General features: G+C 35.3%; 4 protein-coding genes across 12 annotated transcripts; all 4 read right to left on the reverse strand.

The window, feature by feature from the left end:
* Positions 1 to 50: 50 nt before the first annotated feature.
* Positions 51 to 5,558, reverse strand: LOC110417846 (uncharacterized). 3 transcript variants are annotated; one of them, XM_021430408.2, is made up of 10 exons: positions 5,315 to 5,555; positions 4,854 to 4,984; positions 4,348 to 4,407; positions 3,712 to 3,814; positions 2,409 to 2,994; positions 1,833 to 1,968; positions 1,506 to 1,673; positions 1,309 to 1,419; positions 527 to 625; positions 51 to 452 (listed from the first exon to the last, which is right to left on the reverse strand). In XM_021430408.2, exons 2-8 carry the CDS (start codon positions 4,932 to 4,934, stop codon positions 1,363 to 1,365), a joined length of 1,191 nt encoding a protein of 396 aa, XP_021286083.1. In that variant the 5' UTR covers positions 4,935 to 4,984; positions 5,315 to 5,555; the 3' UTR covers positions 51 to 452; positions 527 to 625; positions 1,309 to 1,362. The 3 variants fall into 3 exon arrangements, with proteins under 3 accessions (XP_021286083.1, XP_089639913.1, XP_021286084.1); XM_089783787.1 differs by lacking the exon at positions 5,315 to 5,555 and having other exon boundaries at positions 4,854 to 5,308; XM_021430409.2 differs by lacking the exons at positions 51 to 452; positions 527 to 625; positions 1,309 to 1,419 and having other exon boundaries at positions 1,531 to 1,695; positions 5,315 to 5,558.
* A 352-nt stretch (positions 5,559 to 5,910) lies between these two features.
* On the reverse strand, positions 5,911 to 8,705 carry LOC110418087 (uncharacterized). Of its 2 annotated transcripts, none has more exons than XM_021430704.2 (3): positions 8,294 to 8,705; positions 7,163 to 7,582; positions 5,911 to 6,802 (listed from the first exon to the last, which is right to left on the reverse strand). In XM_021430704.2, the coding sequence occupies exons 1-3, from the start codon at positions 8,561 to 8,563 to the stop codon at positions 6,248 to 6,250; spliced, it is 1,245 nt and encodes a 414-aa protein (XP_021286379.1). In that variant the 5' UTR covers positions 8,564 to 8,705; the 3' UTR covers positions 5,911 to 6,247. The 2 variants fall into 2 exon arrangements, with proteins under 2 accessions (XP_021286379.1, XP_021286378.1); XM_021430703.2 differs by having other exon boundaries at positions 5,913 to 6,802; positions 7,163 to 7,633.
* Positions 8,706 to 11,637: 2,932 nt separating this feature from the next.
* LOC110417943 (uncharacterized) lies at positions 11,638 to 14,447 on the reverse strand. Of its 2 annotated transcripts, XM_021430550.1 has the most exons (2): positions 14,147 to 14,447; positions 11,638 to 13,686 (listed from the first exon to the last, which is right to left on the reverse strand). In XM_021430550.1, exon 2 carries the CDS (start codon positions 13,613 to 13,615, stop codon positions 12,026 to 12,028), a length of 1,590 nt encoding a protein of 529 aa, XP_021286225.1. In that variant the 5' UTR covers positions 13,616 to 13,686; positions 14,147 to 14,447; the 3' UTR covers positions 11,638 to 12,025. The 2 variants fall into 2 exon arrangements, with proteins under 2 accessions (XP_021286225.1, XP_021286224.1); XM_021430549.1 differs by having other exon boundaries at positions 11,638 to 14,447.
* Positions 14,448 to 21,363: 6,916 nt separating this feature from the next.
* Positions 21,364 to 25,454, reverse strand: LOC110418139 (uncharacterized). Of its 5 annotated transcripts, none has more exons than XM_021430774.2 (3): positions 25,352 to 25,454; positions 23,608 to 23,758; positions 21,364 to 23,127 (listed from the first exon to the last, which is right to left on the reverse strand). In XM_021430774.2, exons 2-3 carry the CDS (start codon positions 23,750 to 23,752, stop codon positions 21,725 to 21,727), a joined length of 1,548 nt encoding a protein of 515 aa, XP_021286449.1. In that variant the 5' UTR covers positions 23,753 to 23,758; positions 25,352 to 25,454; the 3' UTR covers positions 21,364 to 21,724. The 5 variants fall into 5 exon arrangements, with proteins under 5 accessions (XP_021286449.1, XP_089640017.1, XP_089640016.1 ...); XM_089783891.1 differs by lacking the exon at positions 25,352 to 25,454 and adding an exon at positions 25,163 to 25,339; XM_089783890.1 differs by lacking the exon at positions 25,352 to 25,454 and adding an exon at positions 24,704 to 25,339.
* Positions 25,455 to 25,734: the final 280 nt, after the last annotated feature.

Genomic DNA, 25,734 nt, shown 5'->3' on the forward strand with positions numbered 1-25,734 from the left:
TAAATATGACATTACTCCCAACAAAAGAAACAGGGTGAGATGGTAAAGCCTTTTCTCTTTAGAGATGAATTCAACTTTATTATAATTCCCCTAATCCAAAGCACAACAATCATCTTTGCTCCTATGGCCAGAGTCCAAATGTGTTCAACATCGATGTTTTTAAACGGAAATATAAAGTCCACCCTTCTATCTCTTGTCCCATTGATAACCAATTTCAAGACACTGTTCAATCAGATGATCTGCTGCACTATTAGACCCTGGACACAATCAGTTCTTGATCTTACAAGGGGGAGAGAAACTCTATCATGTGCACCATCCTTTTACCCAGACCTGGATGCAATGTTTTCTCCGTATATGTAATGTAAAATTGACGACTTTTCATCACAGAAACTTTTACAAGAAAAATGAAGAAGACCATGCGAATCCAGAAGCTTCAGAACCTCCCAGACCAGCTGCACCAAACAATAAACTACTGCATAATTGCACACCACTTGAAAACATACACACCAAACCATAGTATTTCTACCTTGGGATATTTGGCTGCCTTGTACTGCCAACTTTCCGAGAGCCCTGGTCAATGCAAATCATACACATCTTCCCTGAGGTTAACCATTGGTAGTAGTTTCTGTAGTAACACAACAAAAACCCAGCACAAAATAATTAGTGGTTACGACAAGAAACTGGTAAAAGAACACAAGAAAACCAGCAAACTTAGGAGACAACTAAATTATTATGCTTTTCAAGTGAAACAACCATAATCTTGACATGGCAACTGAACAGAGCATGATGGTGTATGACAATACTAGTGGCTTTGATTCTCAGTCCATCCATGGCTACTATAGAGTTTCAAATGTTGTGCTAATTACTCTGCAAATTGGGTGAAAATTTGGTGGCACTAAGCACCAAACTGAATAAACATCAGTGAATAAATGCATGAGGCATGTTTGTTTAATATGACTTTTGCAGTGCTGTCTTAGAATGGTGAAATGTAATGATTTTATTACGATTTGACCTAAAATAAAGCCACAGATAATGTCCAGAAATCAAATATGTAATACTATAATTCTATGGACAGTAACATTAAATAAAGCACCAGGGAAAAGTAACTATAGAGAAGCATGCATGGGGAATAGTTTATCTACATGGAGAATATCTAAAACAGCAACCGAGGAGTAAGAAACTAAGTGAGTACAAGAATATTAGCATTTGCATTTACATTCATCTAAGACATTGGAACAAGCAAATAAAACAAAAAGCCCAAGGGCAATCTACAGAAAACAAAGAAAAAGATTTGGGAAAGGTACCAACCTTTGACTTAATTTTTAACTAAGGGACATAAAAAATCCTAACTGCAGCCAATCCTTATGATTCATGGAGTTGCCTAACAACAGCATCTGATTTTTGAGGCTCTTTTTGAATCTTGACCAAAAAACGAAGGCGAACATCAGAATCCAAGTAAAATACATTACTCAGTGACAAAAAGTTGCCTACCATAACAGTGTTACCTGTGCCTCCAACTCAGCTATTCTCTGTAAAGATGCTTGCTCAATGCAAGCACGGCGCTTGCACTCTTCTTCAAGCAAGCCCATCATCTGGTACCTCAGCTCAGCCATTTCTTGTGCTAAATCCTCTGCTTCCTCCTTTGCTTTCAACTTTTGCTCTCTCAGTTCATCCTAATAACCATTTTCAGACCAACTATATTTAACTTAGCAGTGAAATCTCCAAAACTAGAGAGGCCACAAATGGAGCAGACTAAACTCATATTTCACCTTGTCCCCCTGCCATAACACTATAAAGGTAACTGCAAGTTCTCTTAAGGACATAATTTGTACCTCAAGTTGCTTCACCAGGAGTTCATATTCAGTTATCTGACGTGACATGCCTTCATACTGGTCCTTTGAATCAGCATCAGATTTCAGTACTAATGCGACTTCAGAAAGGAACGAGCTGAAGAGTTCTTTGCAGCCACTTCAACAGCATTACAAAAATGTTACAAAGAATTAGAAAAATTCATAAAGAATTATCAGATCTTGACTAGGTACCAAAGCGATGTAGGCCAGTATTGTAAGTTATTTCCTATCAATTTTAAGACACAAAACTAAATAAAGCATTTTACGCACAGATCTACTTCAACAAGAACTGAACCCACCTCAAAAAGATTATATTCATTAGTCTATCAATCCTATATTGCTAAATGATTTAGTACAACCAGACAGTTTTAGAAAACAAATCTTTTATCAAGAATATGCTGAATAGGCTTAACAAAAAGGCATATATAAAATGTTCAAGTGCTGAATAAAAGCTTCGTTTGCCTCCGTGCATCATCACACAGTCAAACAACATTTTTGATCAGACAGGATAGCGGTGTAACTTAGGAAATATGTAACAAATTTTAGGTTGCAACTAACCTTATATCTTTTAATATTGCCATCATGCTTTCCTGTTCACCCAAGACAGAAAGAATATTGAGCTGTGATCTGTCCTTGCTTTTCACCCACTCCTTGATCTTTTGACAGAATATCTTAGCATTCTTTTCAGATGTAATAAGCTTTCCTATTAGCTTTTTATTTTCATCATCTAGCCCTTCAATAATTTTTAGTGCATTCTGAAGCTGAACCTCAAGCTCTTCAATTAAAACATTCATCCTGGACTTTTCTTCCTCAGTTTTCTTAGCTTCAAGGCACATCTGCTCCAAGGCGGTTATATCAAGCTTCATGCTCTCTATTTCACACTGGGACTCCAGTGCCATGGATGAAACTGACTCCTCCAATTTCTCTATGCACAAAGCTGACTGTTGCAACTCTTCTTCTTTGTTCTCTATTTCCTGCATTAGTAACAAGCGATCAGAGTTCGACCTGTTCAACTCTCCCATCAACCGGCCCACTTTCTCCTGTAAATTTCCCTTGTCTGCTAATTTGATCTCCAGGTTGTGTACATGCTCAGTTAGAAAGTTGACCTCTTCATTCCTTGCACTAAGTTGATCCTGCAAGTAATCTGAAGAATACCACCGTAAGGTTCAGACCATAGAAACAGTAATTTATACTCAAGACAAGCATAAAAGGCAGGATACGAACAATTATTCAACCAGTGCCACAAAGGTTAGACTAAGCATTCAATACATGGTCCAAAGATTAGAGGGGAACCGATTTTAATACCATATACTAAGTTGCTATCACAAGATGAATCATTGAGGGAAAAAAATGTGATAATGTTCATGGGAAGATAAAGAAAGAAAACATAAGCAAATGTGTATTCAGAGAAATCATATCATATTCAGAGAAAAACAAATCTTTTAACCTGCCCTGCCTGTACTAAAAGGCTAATGTAACCCAGTACAAGACACAGCAATGCGGTATTGTAATAACCCTTTTATAACGGAAGGAATGAAAACAATTATCCCAACGAAATTCTAGAAAAACAAAGAAATGATTAAAAATAAAGGATTGGTGACAGTTTTAGTTCTTATAATAATACTTTTTTCAAATACAAATCCAATTCATGTAAGCTTAGCTGGAAAATTAAAATGAGCAAAAGTTGCTCGTATATTTAAAGTACAAAGAGAAATCTGTATTTTACAAACACCATAACAGTATGTAGAATGGCAGTTATTAACAGAAGCGAATAACCTACTTTCATGTAAAAGGAAAGGCTATCAGATAAAATAAGTAAAAGCAACCCTTAGCAATATTGTGAAGAAAATAGAACCATTACCTATTTCTTGAGAACAGTTCTTCAGCTCTCCTTCCAATTTCTTAATATGTTTTTTGTCTTGGACACGAGCTTCTGATAATGACTTCACATGTAGTTCTAGACTCTGCACTGAACCAAGTTACAATTAGACTGTACTGACGGTCAAAATATTCAAACCTCAATGGCTACCTTTTTTGGTTCAGGTTTGAATATTGAAATATTCAAAGGTGCAGAAAAATTTTTCCTGTCATTTTTCTCAACTTCCATAATTCAATCCCTACTAAAAAAATGAAGACCCTTATTAATGTCAAACGTACTGTCTTCAAGGTGTTTGTTTATAAATCTTCTATGATGGTCAAGGACCAAAGAGAAGGAAAATTTGCTGACCCTGGCAGTTGCTTTAGCACCGGGCTTGCGGGTCAAATTTGATCATGTTATTAAACAAGAGGGAAAATCTCGAGGCAAGAAATTATCATTAAAGTTCAGTATAGATAGCAATTACAGACTTCAGCATACCCAGAGACTGTTAGTTTACGCTTAATAAATACATACCAGAGATTTAATTTCTTTAAAAAAAAAGAAAAGATGAAACATTATGAACATTTCAGATAGTATGTTCCAGATGACAGAATAACCAACAGGGCATACAGAAATTACCTTGATTAGTTCAAAGCCCTGAGATTGTGATTCTTTCAACATCTCTTTTTCTTTCCGTAGCTGCATATAAAAAGATAAGTAAGCAATACAATTTTCCGCACAAATAGGTGAAAAGAATTCATGATTGATAACAAACTAAAAACATCATCATAAGCACAAATGCACTGGAAGGATAAATAAAACACCAAACAACCTTCAAAAGCTCAAATATTTGAAGGGTAAAAACTTTCATACATATTTTTTTTTCCATAAAACAACAAAGTCACTAAATGAAGCTTCATTGTGTAACATTAACCGAAAGAAAAGAAAAAGAGGACAGTTCAAGCTGTGCAAGCCACTATACTAAGCTGTTCATCTAAAGGTTGATAATTACAGAAACAATAGAAAATACATAAAAACTTACACAACATTAACAAAGATATTGAAACAAGAAAAAGGGTTATTGGAGAATCCTGAGACTTAAAAGACAATTTTTATTAGTCATTGCAAGAAGGAAAAGAATCTACCTCTCTGCATCTTGTTTCAATCTCCAAGAGTTCTTCAACATCAATAGAGTTGTCTCCTTCACTCTTTGAGCTATTTGACATTTCCAATAATATCAATCAACTCTTCTTATAACCCAAGCATAAAACTTTTCCTGAAAATAAAATTAAAAAAAAAACCTTCATAAAATAGATAAGTGAAATAGGATAGCTTTACAACATAAATGTCAGACCTCAAAAAAAAAAAAAGCACTGAAATTTCTCAATTAAATCAAGACTTATTAATATATTCCACAAACTAAAAACACCCAAAAATGAAAACAAAAAACTAGAAACAGCAGAACCCAGATTAATATCATGAATTTGGTATCATAAATCAAAAAAAAAAAGTGGGGGGCAAAAAGAAAATTGAAAAGGAGGAGACAACTTTACAAACAATGCAACTGTATATCGGAAAAGGAAAAAAAAATTGAGATAGTTATCACCTTGTGAAAAAATGAGAGGAATCAACGTTTTCTGGTGTTGTGCTAAACTGTTGGCGATTTAATCGAAAATAATTTGAATGTGTTCATAAACTTAACATAATGTTGATGGGTTGGTCATGGGCCAGCTCAACTTTGCAGGAAGTACTAACAATTAAATGTTCAAATAGGATAGCAGTGTGGGTCGGGTCGGGGTCCACTGTTGGTGGGTAGTTCCTTGGCTTTCCTATTTCATTCCCCACTATCAAAGCAAACCACCAAAACCCCAACTTTCAATGCCCTAAAATAATCTGGCCCAAAAAAGTATAACGTCCTAAGGGATTTTTTTTTCGCCTTTTTTTTGGTATAATTGAGTGGCCAAATTAGATTTAAAGCTAATTTTATTATATTTGGCTGGCCAATTTTGTTAAGTATTGTACTAAATGATTTAAATCCAAAAAATGAGAAAACAAAAACAAAGATTTAGTACCTCCCTTTCTACAGAATTGCATTCTATAGTACTAGAAAGCTACCCACACCCACACTGAAGATGTGGTTGAGCTTATAGTCCAATTGGCTCTAAGCAAAGTGGTGGTTGTTTTCTCCATCCTTATCGAAAATAAATTGGTAAACTACCCTAACATAATCCAATCAATGTTAGCTACAAGTTCAAATAAACCCCTTGCTAGGTATAATAAACACACTCACAGCTCGGGATTGACTCTTCTTTAACATATCCTACATGTTAAAAAGAGTCTAACATCTACAACCAGTTCAACGGTGCATTTCTTTGTTCTGAAAAGTTTTTCATTATAAACAGTTCAAGATTTACAGCAGATAAGATAGGAAAAAATTTAAACAAGGATTAAGGTGCGGTAGGGAGGCCATGTCGCAAATCACATGAACCACACAATTAATGATCATGAGTAATTTTCCATGCGCTTTCCATCCACGTCTTTATAAAGGATTAGTTTGAGGGGTGGCAGTTGATATTCTGGCATCTGCTTGCTTCTTTACCATGGCAGTATGCTTCTGTCCAGTAAGATGATAGTTGAAGACCTTCTGACTATTGCATACCACATTACAGATAGTGCACACTCTAACAGCAGCAGCTGCTGCTCCACCTTCCATAACTTTCCTTTTCTTCATCTCCAAATCCTCTTTGGGTGCCTCAGGCTGTTCTGCCTTCTTCTCTGATTTTTGTACATTATCACTACTGCTCTTTTTTGCTACTGGGTTCTCCACTGGTCCAATTACCAGATTTGTTGCACCAGTCGAAGGTGGATCACCAGTGCCATTCTTAGATTTTTCCGATTTCTCCAAGTTCTTCAGGTGTTTTCTACCTGATAAGTGTTTTGCATAGACATCATTGCTGTTACAGTTGATTTGGCAGACTTCACACCATGCAGATTGATTAACCTTATTTGGCTTCTTGCCTTTACTCCAAAAGTGATCATTAGCTCTGATGGCAGCAAGATAAGGTCCAATCCCATTAACAGAAATTAATCCAGCCTACATGATCACATACACGTATAAGAATCACACTACTTGAACACTTATGAAAATGGAAAGCAAAAATCAAACTTACAAAGATAACAAATGGATTAATAAAATAGGTCCTGGATTGGGAAAAATAATTAGAAAGAAAACAATTGTCCCAATATGTCGAAACCAGACAAAGCTGAAACTTCTTGCATTTTCTTTAAAAGAAAATTGAACTCATTAAAAAAGTTAGTACTAGCAGGCAGTAGTGCCAAATAATTTTCACATGCAAATTTTAAAATAATATAAAAGTAATTAGAAAACACTTTGAATTTAATAAATTAAAATAAAGGGCTACATTTTTATTTCTTAGTTTACAAATTAATATACCTGAGAAGCATGTCTTCTCCCAGAAAGATGTTTGCTGAACACTTCATGGCTATTGCAAGCAACATTGCATATGGTGCATGTCCTAACAGAATCAACAGCTGCCCCAGCATTCAAAAGCTTTTGCTTCTTTTTCTCCAACTCCTGACCATTTGCCACACCAGAAGCCTCAAATATCATTTGTCCGCCAACATCGCCAGCTTGGCCCACTATGCTTACATTGTTGATAGTGTTGGAAGTTTCTGGAAATGCTACAGTAGTGAGATTAGTTTTTGCTTGCCAATTCCTCTGATGCTTCTTTCCCATAAGGTGTTTCTCATAAACATCTTTGGTATTGCAGTCAACGTTGCAAACCTCACACCGCACTGGTTGAAGCAGCTTGGTTTCATTTGGTGCGCTTCCTATTACATCATTCGCCAAAGACTGATTCATCCAACTGTTGTTTTTAGAGGAATACAAAGTCTCTACTGACGACTACAAACCCCAAAATACACAAATAACTCCAAATGACTCAAAGCCATTGATCTATTCCACTAACACAAATAAATAAATTAATAAATAGCAATAGCCAGATAGTTGCGTAAACACAAATATGTGCAAATACGGATGCATACATGAGCATAACAATGGGTAATCATATGGTAGTAGCATTTTCAGGATATTACAGACAAAACAAAAACTTCATTAACAGAAAGCATTCCTTTGTCACTGAGTATTATAGGAATCGTAACGGATCCAGAACAAAACACAACCCATTCCGAGATAAGTGAAAAGATCTTGCACATTTACTCAACCGTAGATACTAAGGATACAAATGGAACGACTGATCCCAAATTATTCCAGAATTCATCAGTTTAATAGTCTATGAATGGTTTCCAGTTAGGAAAAAAAACTCGAGGCTGGATAGTAATAAATTTTCGAGGTTGAATGCGAACTAATACTGGCTAATTTACATCTTCAAAAATGATTATTGGTAAAGATTAATGAAAAATAGAACAAAACACATTAATCAAAAAACCCAACAATAAAGTCCAAACAGCATCAAACAAAAAATAAAGCATTTACAATAAAAAATCCAAAATTCACATTAATAAATCCAGGAAAAAGAAGAAATTGCACCCAAGAAAAGCTTACAGTAGTATCATATTTAATGGGATCAGCCTGTCTCGTAATCCAACTTTGACCCACATTTGGGTCATGAAATTGAGCATGCGCTTCAAATTCGACATGGGGTGAGGTGAGGAGACCCGAATGGGCATACGGATCGGTTCCTGGAGGGAACAAGAGTGGCTGAGAGAGAAGGCTGGTTGGTTGAGGAAATGGTAAAAGAGTATTGGGTAAAGAATTTGGAGAGTCAGCGAGGTAAGTGAATGAAGATTGTTGCAGTCGATGAGATTGGGACATTTACGTGAATTTTGAAGAGAATTTTAAGGTTAGGGTTTTGCTGGGGATTTGTTCGTTGTTGCTTGCTGTCATGGAGTTGAGCGTGGAAATCGGAAGGGGAAGTGGCAGGGCAGGGTGGTGGGCCGGTTGAAGTTGAACCCAATTCTGGTTTTACAATTGCTACCTTAAAAAAAATTTAAAACTATTTAAAAACTCAAATAATTTTTTATTATTATATTTAATTAAAATTTTATATTAAATTAAATAAATTTTTATAATTAACAGTTGATTAATCATAATCGATCAAATACTGTTTATCATTTTATTTCACGTGCATGTTATTAGGTTATAATAAAAAGCAACATGTCATGTTAGTATAGCGTGATGATATAATCATATTGTATTATTCATTTTTCACATCATTTTGTTAATCATAAAAAATTATTTAATTTAAAATAAATATATAATAGTTTCATTGAATCATGAAAAAATAAAATTTAATTTAATTTAAAAAAATTGTAAATATTATATTTTTTTTTATTTTATATAAATTTATCAAGCTAATCGACTAATGTGCCAATTTTATGGTAACTCGACATGAAGATCTCTTTGGGTTTACATCATTCTAGAATTACTTCGTTTTTATTAACAGACATGTTAAGCAATGTATGGCCCAAGATGATGTAATTGGATTTTGTTTGATTAATATCTATTTCTCTATTTACAAAAAAAAAAAAACAAATACATTAGATAACTATTTATTTTTAAATTGATACTATTTCCTTCCTAGTTGTGACATCAACATGACATAGTTTAGAAAAAAAATAATGAAAATATTTGTACTCAACATATATAATTACAAACTAAAATCATAATAATGTGATAGGATAATGATAATAACAAAACTGATGACCATGACGACAATGACAATACAATGAAAAAACAATAAAGTACGAATACAGTATATAATATCAATAGATTAGAAAGATTTCCCAATTGAGCTTATAATTTTTTTTCACTTGTTTTATTTGATAATGAGTAAAGAATTTGACCTTAAATAATTGAATTTTAAATATTAAATTAACATCATCGTAGTCCATTAATTTGACATGATACATAAAGGGAAATATATAATATTTTAAAAAATCTTTAAATTATTTAAAAAAATTTAAATACGTTTGCTTTCTTTTATTACGTTTAATTAAATTCTTATATTTATATTTTGAATCAAATAAACTTATATAACTAATGGTTGATTAGCTATTATTAATTAAAATATCAATTGTTATTCTATATAACATAATGTCGATTGGTATGTTGACATATTATAATGGATAATGACATAACATATTGATGTTGTATTTTTCTTTTTTTACATTTACGCCACATCATCACCATGTTAACGCCATGTCGTATAAAAAAATAATAAATTAATGGTTAATTATAAGAATTTATTTTATTTAAAATAAAAGTAGAAAGATTTAACTAAATGTAATAGAAAAATAAAAAATTATTTAATTTTTTATTTAAATACTTGAGAAAGCTTTTTGAGTATTATATAAAAAAAAAGAAAAAAAATTGAAAGTGTGATCAACTCAACTTAAGCCCATTGGGCATCTAAACAACCCAATTTGGCATTTGACATATTGACTTAAATCAGCAGACAACAAATCAGTAGGTTAAAGCTTGCAGCTTACTTAGATTAGATCTGCAAAAGCCCAAACTTCATAGTGTGAGTCACACCTTCAGAAAAAAAGACCCCAGAGAAGAACAAAGTCCCACAGTATCTTGGACAAGTACAACAATAACGTAATTGACACATGGCATCATGCCTCCTTCCTTCCTTCCTTGTGCTTTTCTTTTTCAATCTTCACTCACACTTTTGTGTGTGTGCTAGACCTGTCCTGTCCAAGTCCAATACCCTTGATGGAAGCACTTCCTCTTTGGAAAGTTAACTTGAAGACCAAAACAAACTATTAAGAAATTAAGGGGATAAAAGCTTAATTAGATACAAAATTTTCCCTTGGTGGTAGTTGCTGGTTGGTTCTTTCTACTAATCGACAAAGGAGCACCAACTGCCAGCTGCTACTAAAAGCAAAGGGGAACACACACCCAGCCAACTCCATGTTGTTGCCAGGTCCATGCCAAAAAACTAAACTAGTTAAATACTGCAGCTTTGTTAATTTTCAATCTGTGAAAAAGGGTGTGATTGCATGAGCACAATGAAAGGAAAATAAGGAAACTTGCTGCATTAGCAGTATCATTGGCCTGCACCATCACCCTGGCATTACCCAAGGGCAGGCGTTGCCTTGGTAGCCAAATAGTGTTGTTGTGGAAGTGCTTTTTACGTCCATAATCATGAACCTGCGCTGCTACCGGCCTACGTATTTTAAGCATAAGTAATATTGCTTAATGGACGGAAGCTCTTAGGTTCATGGTTGTCTGGCACATAACTTTCTGAACTGGAGAAAAGAAAAAGATCGCAGCAATAAATGACCATTGCAGGCAAGTATGTGTGAGATTAGGCCCGTAATCAGCGCAGACCATTTCTATGTGTTAGAGTCAAATTAAGCTAATGGAAGTTAGGGACAAGTGATTAGGCCTTAATTAGTGCATCTAAGAATTGGAGTGAAGTTAGGCTGAATTTGTCTTTGTTAAAACTACTTGTCATTTGGTTTTCTAAAAAATATTGGATACGGAATCTTGGAGTGATATATATATATATGCGGTGCATTGTACTGGTATTATCTTGCTGAACAAACTCAGCAAATTGGAGATGTGGTGTGGTCCAATATTCTAATCTATGCTGGGGGGTATAATCATGAAGTTTCTACCCAGCTTAGTCTTTGGACTAAAGACACATAAATTAACAGCACTAGTGTACTGGGTAGTGAGTATGAGAACGAGAGGAGAAGTGAGATGGGTTGTCATGCTTTTATGGTAGGTGACTAAACAACCACCTTTGAGCTCACATGCCATCCTTGTGTACATTATAAAAATGCTTTTATCTTCCCCCATGACTTCACACACCGATTCAATTTTCAACACCTCACTCATTTCTCCTTTGGTGCCAAGATAAAATAATTGCCCTCAAAAACGGTTGCTTTTCATTGACAAGTACATTCCAAATGTGACAAGTAGAAGCTTGAAATATTCAATTACAGTTTCCAAGTTTCTAGTCATAAACAGATCAATGAGCTAGAAATTTTGCAGCAATAAAGACTTATTCAATGGCCAACAGGACCAAGAAACCAAAATGAGAACGATTAGAGAATTGTAACAACAAAAACAAAAAAACAGTTAACCGGAACTTTTAAGATTGAAGAATACCTACTTTAACCATTAATAAGCGCCAGTACCTTGGGTGAATTCTTGAATCTGTAAAGAATGAATGAAATAATATGCAGAAACTTTGTTTGCACTGTACAGTGTACACTCTTGAATCTTTATTGGAAAACCATAGCGATGAAAGGATTTGGAACCTCAGTTAGAAATCAACCCCACTAACGCTTCGTGCTTGTGGCTGCTCCCAACCCACCACGGCTTGAACCCCACATGCGCAGTGGTTTCTTCTTCAACAGGAGCAGGCAGATTAAGATCAAGAAAGTCACGAATTTCCGGAATGGGCTTTTGGATTACAATTGTTTGGTTTGCTTTTGCCTCGGCGACTAAATGAGATCTCTTGTGACCACCTAAGGCTTGGCCTGATGGGAAAACCTTGAGACAAATGGGGCACTCATGCCCTTTGCTCTTCTTAACCCCATTGCTTATCTCAGCCTTATCATCACTGTCTGCAGCTAATTGAGCAATGGGAAATTCATTGCCAATTGATTTGACAAGCTTGCAATCTGCTGTTGGGTCGGGAGAGTGTTCAGTTTCAATGCTATTTTCACTGCTGTCAATTCTTGAAGCAAAGCAGCCCTTGATTTTTTTATGGCTAGCTCTATGACCTCCTAGAGCTTGGTAAGAGTGGAAGATCTTGTTACAAGTAATGCACTCAAACTTGCTTCTCTTATGAGGATCCTTACAGAATTCAGAGTCAAGAACATCGGTTGTCAGTTTGTTCACAGAACCTGATTTCAGTTCAGGATCATTAGAGTGTTGTAACTTCCTCTTGCTTGAATTCAACTTATTGGAACCTAGTTGAGCTCGATTTACGCCAGTTTGTTTCACTAAATTCCTGCTTAATTCAACTTCAGAATTTTCTGCGCCAAACTGACCATCTAATTGGGACTTGCTGTTTCTTTCATCCTTGACGGACTCATCAACAGAAACTTCATTTCTACTTTTATTCACTCTAATCCCAGTTTTTGACAGCCCAGAAGCACAAAATTCTGCTTGTCCCGCTCCATCTTGGAAAGTCTCAGAATCCACTGTACCAGATTCTAACTCCTTCTCTTTCTGTTTTTTCAACAGCCTAACTTCGTTACCATTATAGCTGGAAGCTTTGATCTCAAATTTGGCTTCCAAAAACACAGAGTTATTATCGGAAGATTCAGCAACAGAATTTAAGCCACCCCAATGACCCACATCTCTAGAAAGCATCATCAAGCTCAGAGCAACCTCTTCTTGTTCTTGCTCAATCTCAGACATGGAAGAGGAAACATGGTTAGTTAAAGAGAAAGTAGAAGAATTTGCAGTGCCCATGTACCTTGTTCTTCTTTTCGATCTCCTCCCTTTACTAGGAGCAGCAGTTTCATTGTCAGATTGGCTATCCATGACCAGCTTTTGGTTAGCACTAGTCCAAGAATCTTGTTCCTCCAAGCTATTATTGGAAGCTCTTTCTTTCTCTGAATGGCACTTCATGTGACCAAACAATGCTTTCCAAGATTGGAAACCTTTGCCACACTCTTTGCAAACCTTGTTATGAACTAAAGTATCTTCACTTGAATCTGCTACTCTCCATGTCTTCTTGGGGTTCCCTCTGAGAACATAACCACCATTAATCCCAGCATCCAGACCAGTTTCAGTGTTAGCACCGTAACCACCGTTATTCACAGAAACAAGCTTTTTCTTGCTGAGCTTGTCATTAGTTTCAGCTGAATTATTGTTGGTAGTCATGTGAGACCTCATATGACCACCCAAGGATCTGCCACAGGGGAAGCTCTTGCTACAAAACTTGCAAACATGCTTGAATTCTTGATCTTCTTCCATTGAAAAGATAATTCACAATTCAATAAAGAAAACACAGATCAGAAGGAGATAAAAAATGAAACTTTAAATCTGGTCAAAGAATTGGAAACAATGCTTCAATTCTTGATCTCATTACAGTCAGAAGAAAAGCCAAACGGCAATGAAACAGAGCACTCTAAAAACAAAAATTGTAAGACCCCAGATCAGAAAATTAAGGTACTGGCTCAAATTTAGTTGCACACATGTTTAAAATGACGGTTTTTGCTGACTAGACAAGAAATTATCTCAGATTTCACAGAATTCTGCGGAAAGAACAAGATCTGATAGCTGAAAGGAAAGAGGCCTAGCTGAATTAAGTATACTAGCTAGCTTTTTTTCTCTCTCAATATGGCTTCCTGGGGTAGTTGAAATATGAAGAAAAGATCAAAACTTTGAAGAGGTGGGGGTCTTTGTTGTTGTTGTTGTTGTTACCTTTGTTGCTAATGATGGCGATGAACAAAGCCAAATAAGAAGGAAAACACGCAAATTGTAAGAGAGAATGAGCGTTTCTTTCTCTCTCTCTGTTAAGTATGTTTTAGTTTTTCTTTCACTCTCTCTCTCTCTTTCTCTAAAATTGACTATATTTGGAGGAGAAATCCATGCATGGAAGCAAAGATAAAAAGAGGCAAAGAGGAGAAGAAAGATAGCAGCACGTGTACTCAACTGAGAATCCTACGCCATCCCCAGGCATCCAATGGCTGTGGTTCCTCCAGTCGAGCATCCCTATGGTTGAGGAACCTACTAAAAAACTAACTGCCCCTAACTATTCTTTCCTTTGTCTTGCTATTAAGGAATAGGCAGCCCCACTCCCTATCACACACCCCAGCAGCAAGTGAAAGCTTCTGCTCTCCGGCCGCCATTCTTTTTAATTTTGGACTAATTCCATTTTTCGTACTCCATATTAAAAAATGAGTGGTGTATTTCTTTTTTCCATCTCACTACTATAAAATAAAGATTTTCTCCTGCCCAGGGCATGCATATTTCTTGTACTTTTTCGGGGGTGGTGTATGGTCATTGGGGTTATCAAAGACGAGGGTTATCTGGTCATTTCAGTTAATCAAGGTTCACTTGGAGTGATCTGATTGGGTGGTGTGGGACTTGGGAAAGCTGTACTTTGAGAAGATCTCATCATACAAATGAGTACTTCATCTGCTGCTGCTGGAAGCCTGCAGACTATAATTTATCTGCTGTTTTGTTGGCATATTTGTAAGCATCCTATTCCCACAAGACCATTCCTCTTTCTTTATCTCTTTGTTTCAATAATTTTATATTCTTCTGGAATCAATAGTCTTTGCTCCCCTCAAGATCCGTATGTCTCCAGCTAAACTTTCTAGTATGGATCACATAATGTTTAACTTGGGTTTGGAAAGATGTAGCTCATCTTTTACTTTAAGACGAATGGATAAAGTAAAGAAAGAAATCTGGACAGCTTGTTTTAGAAAGAGAGAAAGTCATTTTGGCTTCATCGGTAGGTAATTTCGTTGAAGTATCTGACACCTCCATCGACTAAGCCTGCAACTGGCAAGCATGGTTTTTCTCCTACCAAAAAGAAAAAGGAAAAATAAAATTTGTGCACATCTTCCTAGGATTGTAAACTGCAAGGAAGATTGCTATTTAACTAGGAGCCTTTGCACATTTTTTTTTCCACTATCTTGATGTGCATTAAAAACACTTGGTTGCAATCAAAGGTGTTGCAAATCATAATTCAAGAAAAGGAATTTTTATTACCAGTAAAAAAATTTACCCTCCTCCCAACACCTCTAGGCAAAATCTGCCTTTGAAGGATCTGTTTGACTGTTTCACCATTCAGAACTTTATATCCTTGGGTACCACTTTTTCAAGTCAGTGAAGGAATGCCTTGTTTACAAGCCACTTGTACATAAATTGCTTATGGAGGTCAACTTTATTAAATAGTATATATTTGAGGAGTGTGTAGGTAAAATGAACTTGATAAATTAAAATGACTTGTTGATGATTTAAGCCTCACTAACTTATTGAAACTGGTAAACTAAAAATAAATAATTATTTGCACAAGTTGGGGGGGGGGGGGGGGGTTTACTATATAGTTATGAAGATTAAATTCTGGTCACACACACACACATATATATATATATATATTATGTGGTGTGCCCTTCCTAGCATTGGGATTGCTATATCCCATGCAACACCCAACACAAAAAAATGAATTAGTACAAGCTGTCTGTGATTTCTGAGTGCTTTTGCAATTTTGAAAAACAAAAGGAGGGTTTGGATGTTAGCTCATGTTCAGTATTACATTGTCAGGAATTGTCCGTCCAGCAAGACCTACCAAATGTGAGTGATGATGCCGGCCTTTATTCATGATCAAAAGCCGGCTTTCTTTGCACTAACCGCAACGTGAATGTCTTATTAGCAGCTGATAATTGAATCTTACTCGCCATAACTCCCTTCTTTTGTGCCCTCTTTGCCGGCATTTTAGTACAATGTTTAGCTGTAACTTGTCTAAAAATCTCTTCTCTCCTAGTTATTTATGCACTGATAGCTGAGGAGGTGTCAAACACAAAGCCATTAGGGCAAAAAATGGAATATTATTTGCCTTTTGCCACAATATATAGTATTCTAAACATCATGTGCTTGCACATTATGAATGCCTATGCTGGCCACTGAGTATGTATGCACTATAATTTGAGCCAATTATTTTAACTGCTTCGGAATATATAAAATATTCTACTGTCTTTTGGATTCTAACTTGGTTTAAGCAGAGAGTCTAGTAGATACTATTTTACATATAGTTATGGGAACCAAATCATTTAATGTAGGTCTGCACATATAATATATGATATTAAAGACCCTCCAAAAAGCATAATCTACCATTTTCCATCAAAACAAAAAGGGGAACTAGTTCTGAACACTACTACACATATCGAAAGATTACAATTTGTGCATTGCTACAGTGAATTTGCTGATGGAACACATATATTTTCCAACAAATGATTACAGATCGATGTGAGCAATTTGCTTTCAAACTCAAAAGTGAAACATGTATTTTGTGCTTCTAATTAACCTGCCAGGCATGCATCTGTTCAATTTAATAATTAGTGGAAGTTTCGTTTTACTGCAAATTCAGCTTATTTTTCAAGCCAATTTTAATCTTTTTTTTTTCTGTCCTTAGTTATATATACTATATGCATAAGAAAAATTTTCTAATATAGAAGAAGCTCCAACGTAATTCACAGAAATGTGTAGTGGTGTTTGGCATATGCTAAATGGCTAGTGGCTGCTGTCTGCAGAACCTTCACTTGAGAGTCAAGAGTGTTGGCCTGCTAGCTTGGTCCTTCAAAAGTGATATGCTCAAATTGACAAGTAGACAACTTCCAAGGAAAGATTTGGCCACTCCTTGTCTTCTGCCATGCCTTACATATATACATGTAGTATTATATATCAGGCTAAGATAAGATGCCCAACTTTGGCTTTATGCTTGATGAAGCTCTTCTCCCTGCTCAGACCATGCATGAGTCATATGACATAATCCTGGAACCAACATTGGTGGGACATTGACCCCTAGAATGAGCCCACTAGCCCTATCCCCCTTCTGCTATATCACTCCCAAAATTCCAAACCCATCCAAGCTTTTTCTTTTCTCTTACTCCTCTTCATTCCTTCCTTTGTCACCACTCACCACCCCCAAGATTTTCTTATATTCAATCTATCCACACTACCTTTACACATGCATTCTGTTACTTTTAAGAAACCAATTAAATAAATCCTCTAACAACAACAAGCTAGATTGAATCAATATGTAAGAATTCTTTGTAGCCTAGTTGGATGGTGCAAATTGCTTTGGCTTGTTACTACAAATTTTTATTGTTAGATAGTATGAGTATGATTCCTTGGATGGATCTCTTAAATATGGAAACAACCCTCTTCAATCTTCTTTTGCCAAGCATAAATTAAAAGACCTTAGCCCTTGAAAGCAAGAAGTGAACCTATACATTCACCAAAAAGGATCAATATGATAAATAGCTCATGCTAGATCTTAGAATTTGCATATTGCCACTGCATTAAATAATTTCTACACATTACTCTCAACATAAATCTTATTTATATAGGGAAGAGAGATCAGTCAACAATATAAATTAATGTTGGTAAATAATAAAATAACATCACAATGCAAGTTGTTATATAAACTTTATGGAATAGCAAAGCAAAATCTAATAAGGTTGTGCAGCCATTTTCTGCATAAATGAATTTGGTTGGATACAAGAAAACAATGCAAAGAGAAAAAAAAAAACAAAAAGGAAAAAGAAGTTGGTTGAGGATATTGCAAAAGGAAAAGATGTTGTGGGCATGTGGGTTCTTTCACTACATGAAGCAAAAGCTTGAGAATTGGTTTAGATGTCTTATGACTTCAGTACACAAGGTTTGAGTTACCATGATTGGTCAGCTAAGCTTCAGCCGACACTCCTCAGTGATTATTAAAATCTTCGAAAATGATTATAAATTAAGTTGCATCTGTAATAAGCATGTTAAGCTTTAATTAATCAAATCATAGGTACAAGTCTTGCCGGATGGGGCATTCTTACCCGACTGCTTTAGTGACAAGTCAAATAACTGCTTAGCTAGCTTTCCCCCCCACAAATAAAAATTAATATGGGAAAAAGTGTAAAAGGAAATTGTGTGGCAAAGTTGCCGAGAATCTTCTCCTTAGGCCTTTCACTTTGTGAAACTTTTCTGTTAACACCTAATTACTATATATAAGCTGAATACAAAGTTTATATGCTAATTAACTTTAGATAACAAAATTGTTTTAAGTCATCGTCATGCGAAAGAATTGAATTCTTTTTTATTTTAATGTTTTATGTACGAAATTTTACGAGTCTCTTGAATTATATATATACATAATCGGAGATGATTTGGTCATATTATTTTATTTTGATAATTCAAGATGAAATTTAATATACATATTTATAAATAAATGTATGTATGTATGTATATGTGAATTAGTTAGATGTATATATGGAATCACTTTTTATATGTATGGCCGGCCTAATTAATGATAAAGGTGCATGTGTGTGGCTTGATATGAGTAATAATGGTGCATGTGGTTATAGTGAGGAAGCTAAGGTCCTCCCTCACCAGCAATTCTTAGGGCATACTCAAGAGAGTCGATGATTTTCAGTTGAGTGATGAAACTTTAAGAAGCTTTGAAAGATCTAATTAAATGTTATGTAGGACCACCTAGCTAGTCTCCGGATGGAAGGAAGGGGTAGTTTGGAGTGAGCACACGACCCTTTTTTTTTTATTATTTTCTTCTTCTTTTCTTATTTACTGTAATAACTAAGCAAAGAGGTCTTTTTATTGCTTAGCTGCTTATATATATATATATATATATATGTATATATATATATGTATATATATATATATGTATATAATCCTCTTATCCAATGCCACATGTGGGTGTTTTACTCAAAGATGAGTTCATAATAATAATAATAATAATAGCTTTCCGAATATATTATTCCTCATGCATAGCAGCCCGACAAGAAAAATTCTACTACAACAATAGATATTATTCATCTTTAGTTCTAAATTCTATTTAGATTTTGAAGAAAATTACAGTAATGGAAACCTTTACATAAAATTAATATATTTAACTGAATTCAATCTGCGTTCATTTTGATTTTATCTTGAATCGCAAAATTAAATATCATTGGTAACATCGATGAATACTGTTGGAATGGTCCTAAAATTTATTAATTTTGAACTTAAACAATTCTAATTAATGAAATTGATCTTTTTTGAAAACTAATTATTTTAGTTGTATAAAAGCTTTTTAACACAACTTTTTATGTCATTAAATGATATGTTTTGATATTTTGAAAACTCTCAACATATTTGTTAATATTAACAGTAATACCTAAACCTTATATGCTTGTAAAGAAATGATTTGTCATCCGCTGATTGTCCATCTAAACTCTTTGAGCTAATTCCCATGGCCACCCACAGAAAAGAGTTTGCATTGGTCGCCAGTTTAGACTTTTGAGGGAAAATAAATAAAAATGAAATAAAAAAGAATAAAAGTCAGTGTAGTTTGATTATTCGTGTTTACCTCTCTAACCACTATTGGCATTATCAGAACCTGGTAACTAAACTGCATCAAATTCTGGCACCAAATGTGATGATCACTAGGAAAATTATTATTTCTCATAAAAATCATAGGGCAGGAAGAAATATATATATTTAGTGTCAAACGTGGAATCTGGAATGGAAATGAAAATGGGTTGCAGCTAGTTAGGTGAGTCAATGATACATGAGATCATCATTAATTATAGGAATGCAATTTCTGTGAATTTATCAAACCCTGGAATTATATATGATAAATAGAATAGATAGATAGATGGATGGATCATGTAGTTATATGTTTCTTGCAAAATAAGATCCTAGCTGGATTACTTTACACACCTTTTTGGGCCACTAAAGTTAGGAAAAGTCAAGCACTACTCCCTCCCCCCATAGCTGATATTGAAAGGAAAGTAAGAAACCCAAGTGGGGTTGGAAGGCTTTTGAAGAGGAGGATCTTGATCAAGGGTTTCCACAAATTTTCCCTTGATTAATCATGTTAGTCAAGGTTAAACCAAGTTACTAGATGGCTGCTCTCTCATTAATTAATAGTTGAGCTTTTTCAAAGTTTTCACTCCACTCAATCAATCCCTGATGGGGATTAAACAGTGCAACTTTCAGGATTAATGCTCCTCTCTCTTGGAAATAAAAAAGCAAAGCAAAGCAAAGAAAAACTGACATTCTTCACACTACAATGAAGCCAGTGATTGCATTTACAAGCTGTGCCATTAAGTTATTGGGTAATAGTACTGGTACAACTGTTGTGATTGAGACTCCTTATCAAAGGGTCAATACCATGCTATTATTGCTATAAATTAGATTAAATACAAGCTTAGTAGAGGTGACGAAATGAATCCGAATTTAAAACTCGCATCAAATTCGAATAATTCAAAAAATTAAAAAATTTGAACCCGAAAAGATTCAAACTGGATATCATTCCGACCCAAGTTAAGCTTGAAACGACATGAAATCTGGATGCAAACCCACCCAGGTGACACCTCTCTCTTTTATCGTGGCTAAATGCTACTTGTACAGAGTTGAAGGTGCTGCACCATTTACTGTCAACTCGCAGAGTAATGTACCTTATCATAGTCATAATGACGAAAGCCTCTGTCTATCTATCTGTAAGCATGAGAAGAAGTGGTTGGTTTTGAAAGAGATCCTTGAAATCTGAAGAAAATGATAGAAAAACCAGAAAGCAAAGCGCATTGGAGTTCCTAGAGATAGAATATATTCCAGTCTGACATACTGTTTCTGCAGATTAGAAAGGGTGTCATTCGAATTCAGTGGATATTGATCTTTTTGACTGCCTAAAGCTTGTTTCTTCACCATTATTTTTTTGAGATATTGCTTTGCAGCGTCACCCCAGCAGCATCTTAACAGTTAGAGAATGGGGTGATGATGTCCAAAATATAACTTGGGCCTAAGGAACTAGTAAGAGGAGTATCATCAAACAAGTTAATTGATATGCATTCAAATAAAGGTTATCATTTTACTTCTTTGAAGAAAAACCAGAAACAAAATTCTGCAGTGGAGGGAAAGATACCAGATCCTTGTAAGCAGTGTGTTTATATTCCGAAAATCATCTCATCCAATGGGAGAGAACTCTTCATGACCTTCTATGAAAGGTGGAAGATTGCATTGCATTAAAAGTGCCCCCAAAAAATGAAAACTAATCACCTTCTAAAATTCTCTATATTACAATGAAGGGAGGTTTCTCTCATATGTGAATGTACAAGGAAAATTGAACTCTTCTATTCATTGATAAGAATTCAATCTGCGGAGGGAAGTTTCCTATGATTTATCAAGACTGTAAATCTCGGATGGCAGGCGCTTTTCATACCACCACCAGTGCAAAATAATGACAACAAAACTGCTCAAAGCTTTTTCCATCTATTGCTCTGCAATATATCATGACCCGTCCCCAAAAACCTCTTCAATCATACTACATGTGGGTAAGAAGTCGATTTTATTTTTTTGGCAAGTTGGATATCCAGCATCCCAAACCTTAGTATCACATGGTTCCAAAACATATCCATGGCTACCTCCGTTGTTTAACCCATTTAAGTTACTTTGCCACTGATCAGCATTGTCAGCATTCACCGGTGTTTCATGTGATGCAGCCCCTGTGTCAGAAGATGTGCATGAATCATCCTGGACTTCTTGTTCCTCTTGTTCTCCTCGTGCATCCTTGAGAGTTTTCCCATGCAGCTGAGCTGGGGGATCAGAACCACAGTTGCTAAACAACTTTTCAGAATAAGTTTCTGAAACTTTGGTAGCATTTCCACCACTACCAAAATCTATACTGTGATTATCGCAAGTTTCATCAGCAATATCCTCATCAAAAACACACAAGCCAGCTTCCTGGCTCCGATGATTATCAAAATCTTCTTGACATATAGGTGATTCAATGACAGAGTCCTCATCTTCATCTGAGAACCCAACTTCATCGTTGCCAGAATCATCAGTCCCCTGCCACTCATCATTATCACTATTGATACTCATTGATTCACACCTGTTCTGCTCAGACCTTTTCCGCAGCATAAATACATTGAAGTAATAACTGACAATATCCTCTTTGGTTCGGTAAGGGAAGACAGACGCAAGGCTGTCCCAGAAATTCCTCCCCAAGGATGCTGGATTAGAGAATACAACTTTGTGGAATAGCTGTTCCTCCTCCTCACTCCATTTCATTGTCACTAGTTCACCCATGTCACAGAAACCAAGCTCCACAAATTTCTCATGCCCAAGAGATTTTCTAAGTTCCTCCCTTGCTTCCATAATGTGCTGCCTGACACACCTGACAGAATCCTTGTCCTCACAACTGCAATCAGATCTGCCACTTCCCACTTTGTCATCATCTGCAGAAGATTCCAATGCAGGCATTGGAATGATACAAGTTCCCATCAGTTTATTCTCATATCTGTCAGCAGCAGTTTCAGATGCATCTGTATCATTAGAAGTATTCCTGGCAACCTGTGAGTCCCATTCTGGAATATCTGCTTGGTATTTGGGTCCAACAAGAACTTGTTTCCGTGGAGGGCATTCCAAAAGTATAGAATAGATATCATCCCAACGAGCGAATGTCCTTACTTGGCGTTCAGGGTGAAAACATTCTGCGAATGAAGGCATGTGAAGTGGTTCTTCTGGCCATGAGTCTTCTTCACCGGTACTACAGGTGCCCAAGGAAGACATGGCAATGCAACTAGGAACATTGGCTTCAAAGTCCTCTGCCTTTCCTGGGTGTTTAGTATCAATGGCATTCGCAAGCTTTTCATCACACTCGGTATTAGCGTTTATGAATCTGTCCTCACCTTTACCGATTACAAATTACAATGCAGTAAGAAATAATCGAAAAGAATTACAAAAGGGGAAACAAATTGACATATTTCCAACTGAATGATCTAATACTTTCATGTTATTTAAACAAGCACTCTTCCCAACTGGTAAAAACTCAAGAGACACAAGAAAATAGACTCAAGAGTAACTCGGAGAATGAATTTGACCCAGGCATATGAAATCAGCACCTTGACATAATTAAATCGCATAAAGAACTGAGGCACATGATTGAATAATCCAATCTGAATATATTAGATGCAAAAATCATTCATTCAAGTAAGATCCTGGATCAGAATTCAAAGTATGGTGACCTGTTTAATATTGGGCTCAATGACTATTTACATCATTAGTTACAATAGACAGGATAGCCAAAAATAAGAAATGTCAAATTAACATGCCTAAATCCCAGCCTAAGAGTCCCGCATGTATTTTATCACAAGCAAGAAGTTCTGTACCTGAAGCATTAGAAATCAGGGAATCATCTTCAGGTAAAAAAGATTCTGAAGATAAAACCAGTATATTACTACGTTCTACTTGTCTTGATTGCTTGTTTGAAACCTCAAATGTATCCTCCTCCACAAAAGGCCGCTTATGTACCATGTCGAACTGCATTACAAAGTTGAAACTGATAAGAGAATAGCAAAGCAAAATAATTCTTGACAAAATAACTGTACTGTAAGTTGCAGCAGGGAAACAACAAAACCAAAGACGGATAATTGACGATGATGGCAATGACAACAACTGCAACAACAGCCACAACAACAATAAACCAAAGATAAAATTTTCCCAATAGATAGAATCAGCTATAGAACTCACATTATACCAGTTTACCAGGGGAAATGAACACTGGAGGAGGGGGCAGGGAATCAGATCATGCTCACTATAAATAAGCTTTACATGACAAGTCAGCGAGTAGTACTAAAGGACAAACTCCCCAATATTTTTACACAACCAACAAAATTCACTTGGACATATCCCTGCTCGCTAAATCATATCCTAAAAATCTACTTAGGACATCAGAAATAATATGACATAAACTACATTAGAGTTGAATATAGTAAATGAATGTCATAATCAAATAACACACTTTCCAATGCCAAATTAGACATCCAAAAATGACATGTTACACATGCACACACACACAAATAATCCAAGAGACTAGAGAAACATAAGCACCTAAGCCAAAATGGTCATGCCATAAGTTTTTTACTTTAATAATATAAATGACACAACACTATAGATCATCAACAAGTTCACACGTTCATGTATCAATTTAGGAAAAAGTTGAAAAGTTTTTTTGATGTCACTGTTATTAGTAGTTTTCTATTATATTTATAATTAATTGTTATTTATTCAATTATTCTTATTTAATACTATTATTATGTGGGAGGTGGGGTCAGTAATTTGGGGTATCCTTTTAGCAATTTTATATTTTGGGGTGGCAAAATAACTGTGCTCGCTTAAAAAAAAAGAATTACTAATTTTTTATTCAAAATTTACAAATAAGAAGATTATAATTTCGAAATTAACCAAAAAAATTTATTCAAATACCTCAGAAAAAAGGTCTTCTTTCAAATGATCGATCGGATCACAATTTGGACATTATGTCTTAATTAACAAGCAATCAAGGGTTAGGATTGCGGTATTTTATGCGATTGAACTTTCCCCCACCTTAATTGAAGGAAAAAAAACAAAAGCCCCAATTATGAATAAAACCTAACCCTATATCTTAAATTTGTCAAAGAAATCTACAAATTGAAGCTTATTCACGAACAAAAGCGTCTATTCCCAACAAATTTGATTCAAACACCTCAAGATCTATAGATCAGACAATCTATTACGAACAGAAACCTAGAAATCAAAAAACCCTAAAAAAATAGATTTTTTTAAAACTAATTTGAAATCAGAAAGAATCCAGATCCAGAAAAATCTAACCAACAAAAGGACATAACGAATCTCAAATCGGAATTTACAGATCGTTAATTTAGAGGGAAAAAAAAGACCCCCAACCTTAGAAACAGATCTAAGAAACGGCAAAGAATAAAAGCAGAACAGATCTACAGAGAATGAAAAAAATTAATCAAATCTGAGCTTGAACTTATAATAAAAAGACAAAATCGAGATCAAATCGATCGAGAAATGAACGAGATCGAAATTGTGGAATCGTCAATTACGTAAAAAAGTAAAAGTTAGCGTTACCTTTTTTTTGTAACAGAAATATCCGAAATTCGAAATAGCCTGAAAAAAGGACACGTATCTGTTGATAATTACAGGGACTGCCACTCGGATCAAGGGGAATAGAAAAGGCGTATTTGTAGGATCAATGTATGGGGTTTATAAGCGTTCGGCGGACCGCGATTTTGATGGACTGGCCTATGGGTGAGTTACACGTGGCATGTTTATGGAGGGAAGGGATGAAAGTTTTGACACCTACCCTTTTCAAAATTTTGACTTGCCATTTTTGTGCCTCTATTTTTTCTTTTGAGTATTATTTTAAATAATGGCCAAATATATTTTTGTTATTTTTTATCCATTTCTCTTTTTATATTAAAGTGGCACTTAATTAATTTTTTAGTTAATTT

Source organism: Theobroma umbraticum, unplaced genomic scaffold (assembly GCF_002168275.2).
Source record: "Theobroma umbraticum cultivar Fairchild unplaced genomic scaffold, ASM216827v3 scaffold_50.0, whole genome shotgun sequence".
NCBI lineage: Eukaryota > Viridiplantae > Streptophyta > Magnoliopsida > Malvales > Malvaceae > Theobroma > Theobroma umbraticum.

Excerpts from the sequence above, each read along its gene's own strand:
- LOC110417846 (XM_021430408.2), bottom strand. The coding sequence starts at position 4,934 with ATGTCAAATAGCTCAAAGAGTGAAGGAGACAACTCTATTGATGTTGAA. Across the intron at positions 4,408-4,853 it reads TTGAAACAAGATGCAGAGAG|CTACGGAAAGAAAAAGAGAT; the intron begins GTAGATTCTTTT and ends TTTTATATGCAG. Across the intron at positions 1,969-2,408 it reads GCAATATTAAAAGATATAAG|TGGCTGCAAAGAACTCTTCA; the intron begins GTTAGTTGCAAC and ends ATGCTGTTGAAG.
- LOC110418087 (XM_021430703.2), bottom strand. The coding sequence starts at position 8,563 with ATGTCCCAATCTCATCGACTGCAACAATCTTCATTCACTTACCTCGCT. Across the intron at positions 7,634-8,293 it reads CCATTAAATATGATACTACT|TCGTCAGTAGAGACTTTGTA; the intron begins GTAAGCTTTTCT and ends TGGGGTTTGTAG. Across the intron at positions 6,803-7,162 it reads GGAGAAGACATGCTTCTCAG|GCTGGATTAATTTCTGTTAA; the intron begins GTATATTAATTT and ends GTGATCATGTAG.
- LOC110417943 (XM_021430549.1), bottom strand. The coding sequence starts at position 13,696 with ATGGAAGAAGATCAAGAATTCAAGCATGTTTGCAAGTTTTGTAGCAAG.
- LOC110418139 (XM_089783888.1), bottom strand. The coding sequence starts at position 23,764 with ATGCAGTTCGACATGGTACATAAGCGGCCTTTTGTGGAGGAGGATACA. Across the intron at positions 23,128-23,607 it reads CCTGATTTCTAATGCTTCAG|GTGAGGACAGATTCATAAAC; the intron begins GTACAGAACTTC and ends TAATCGGTAAAG.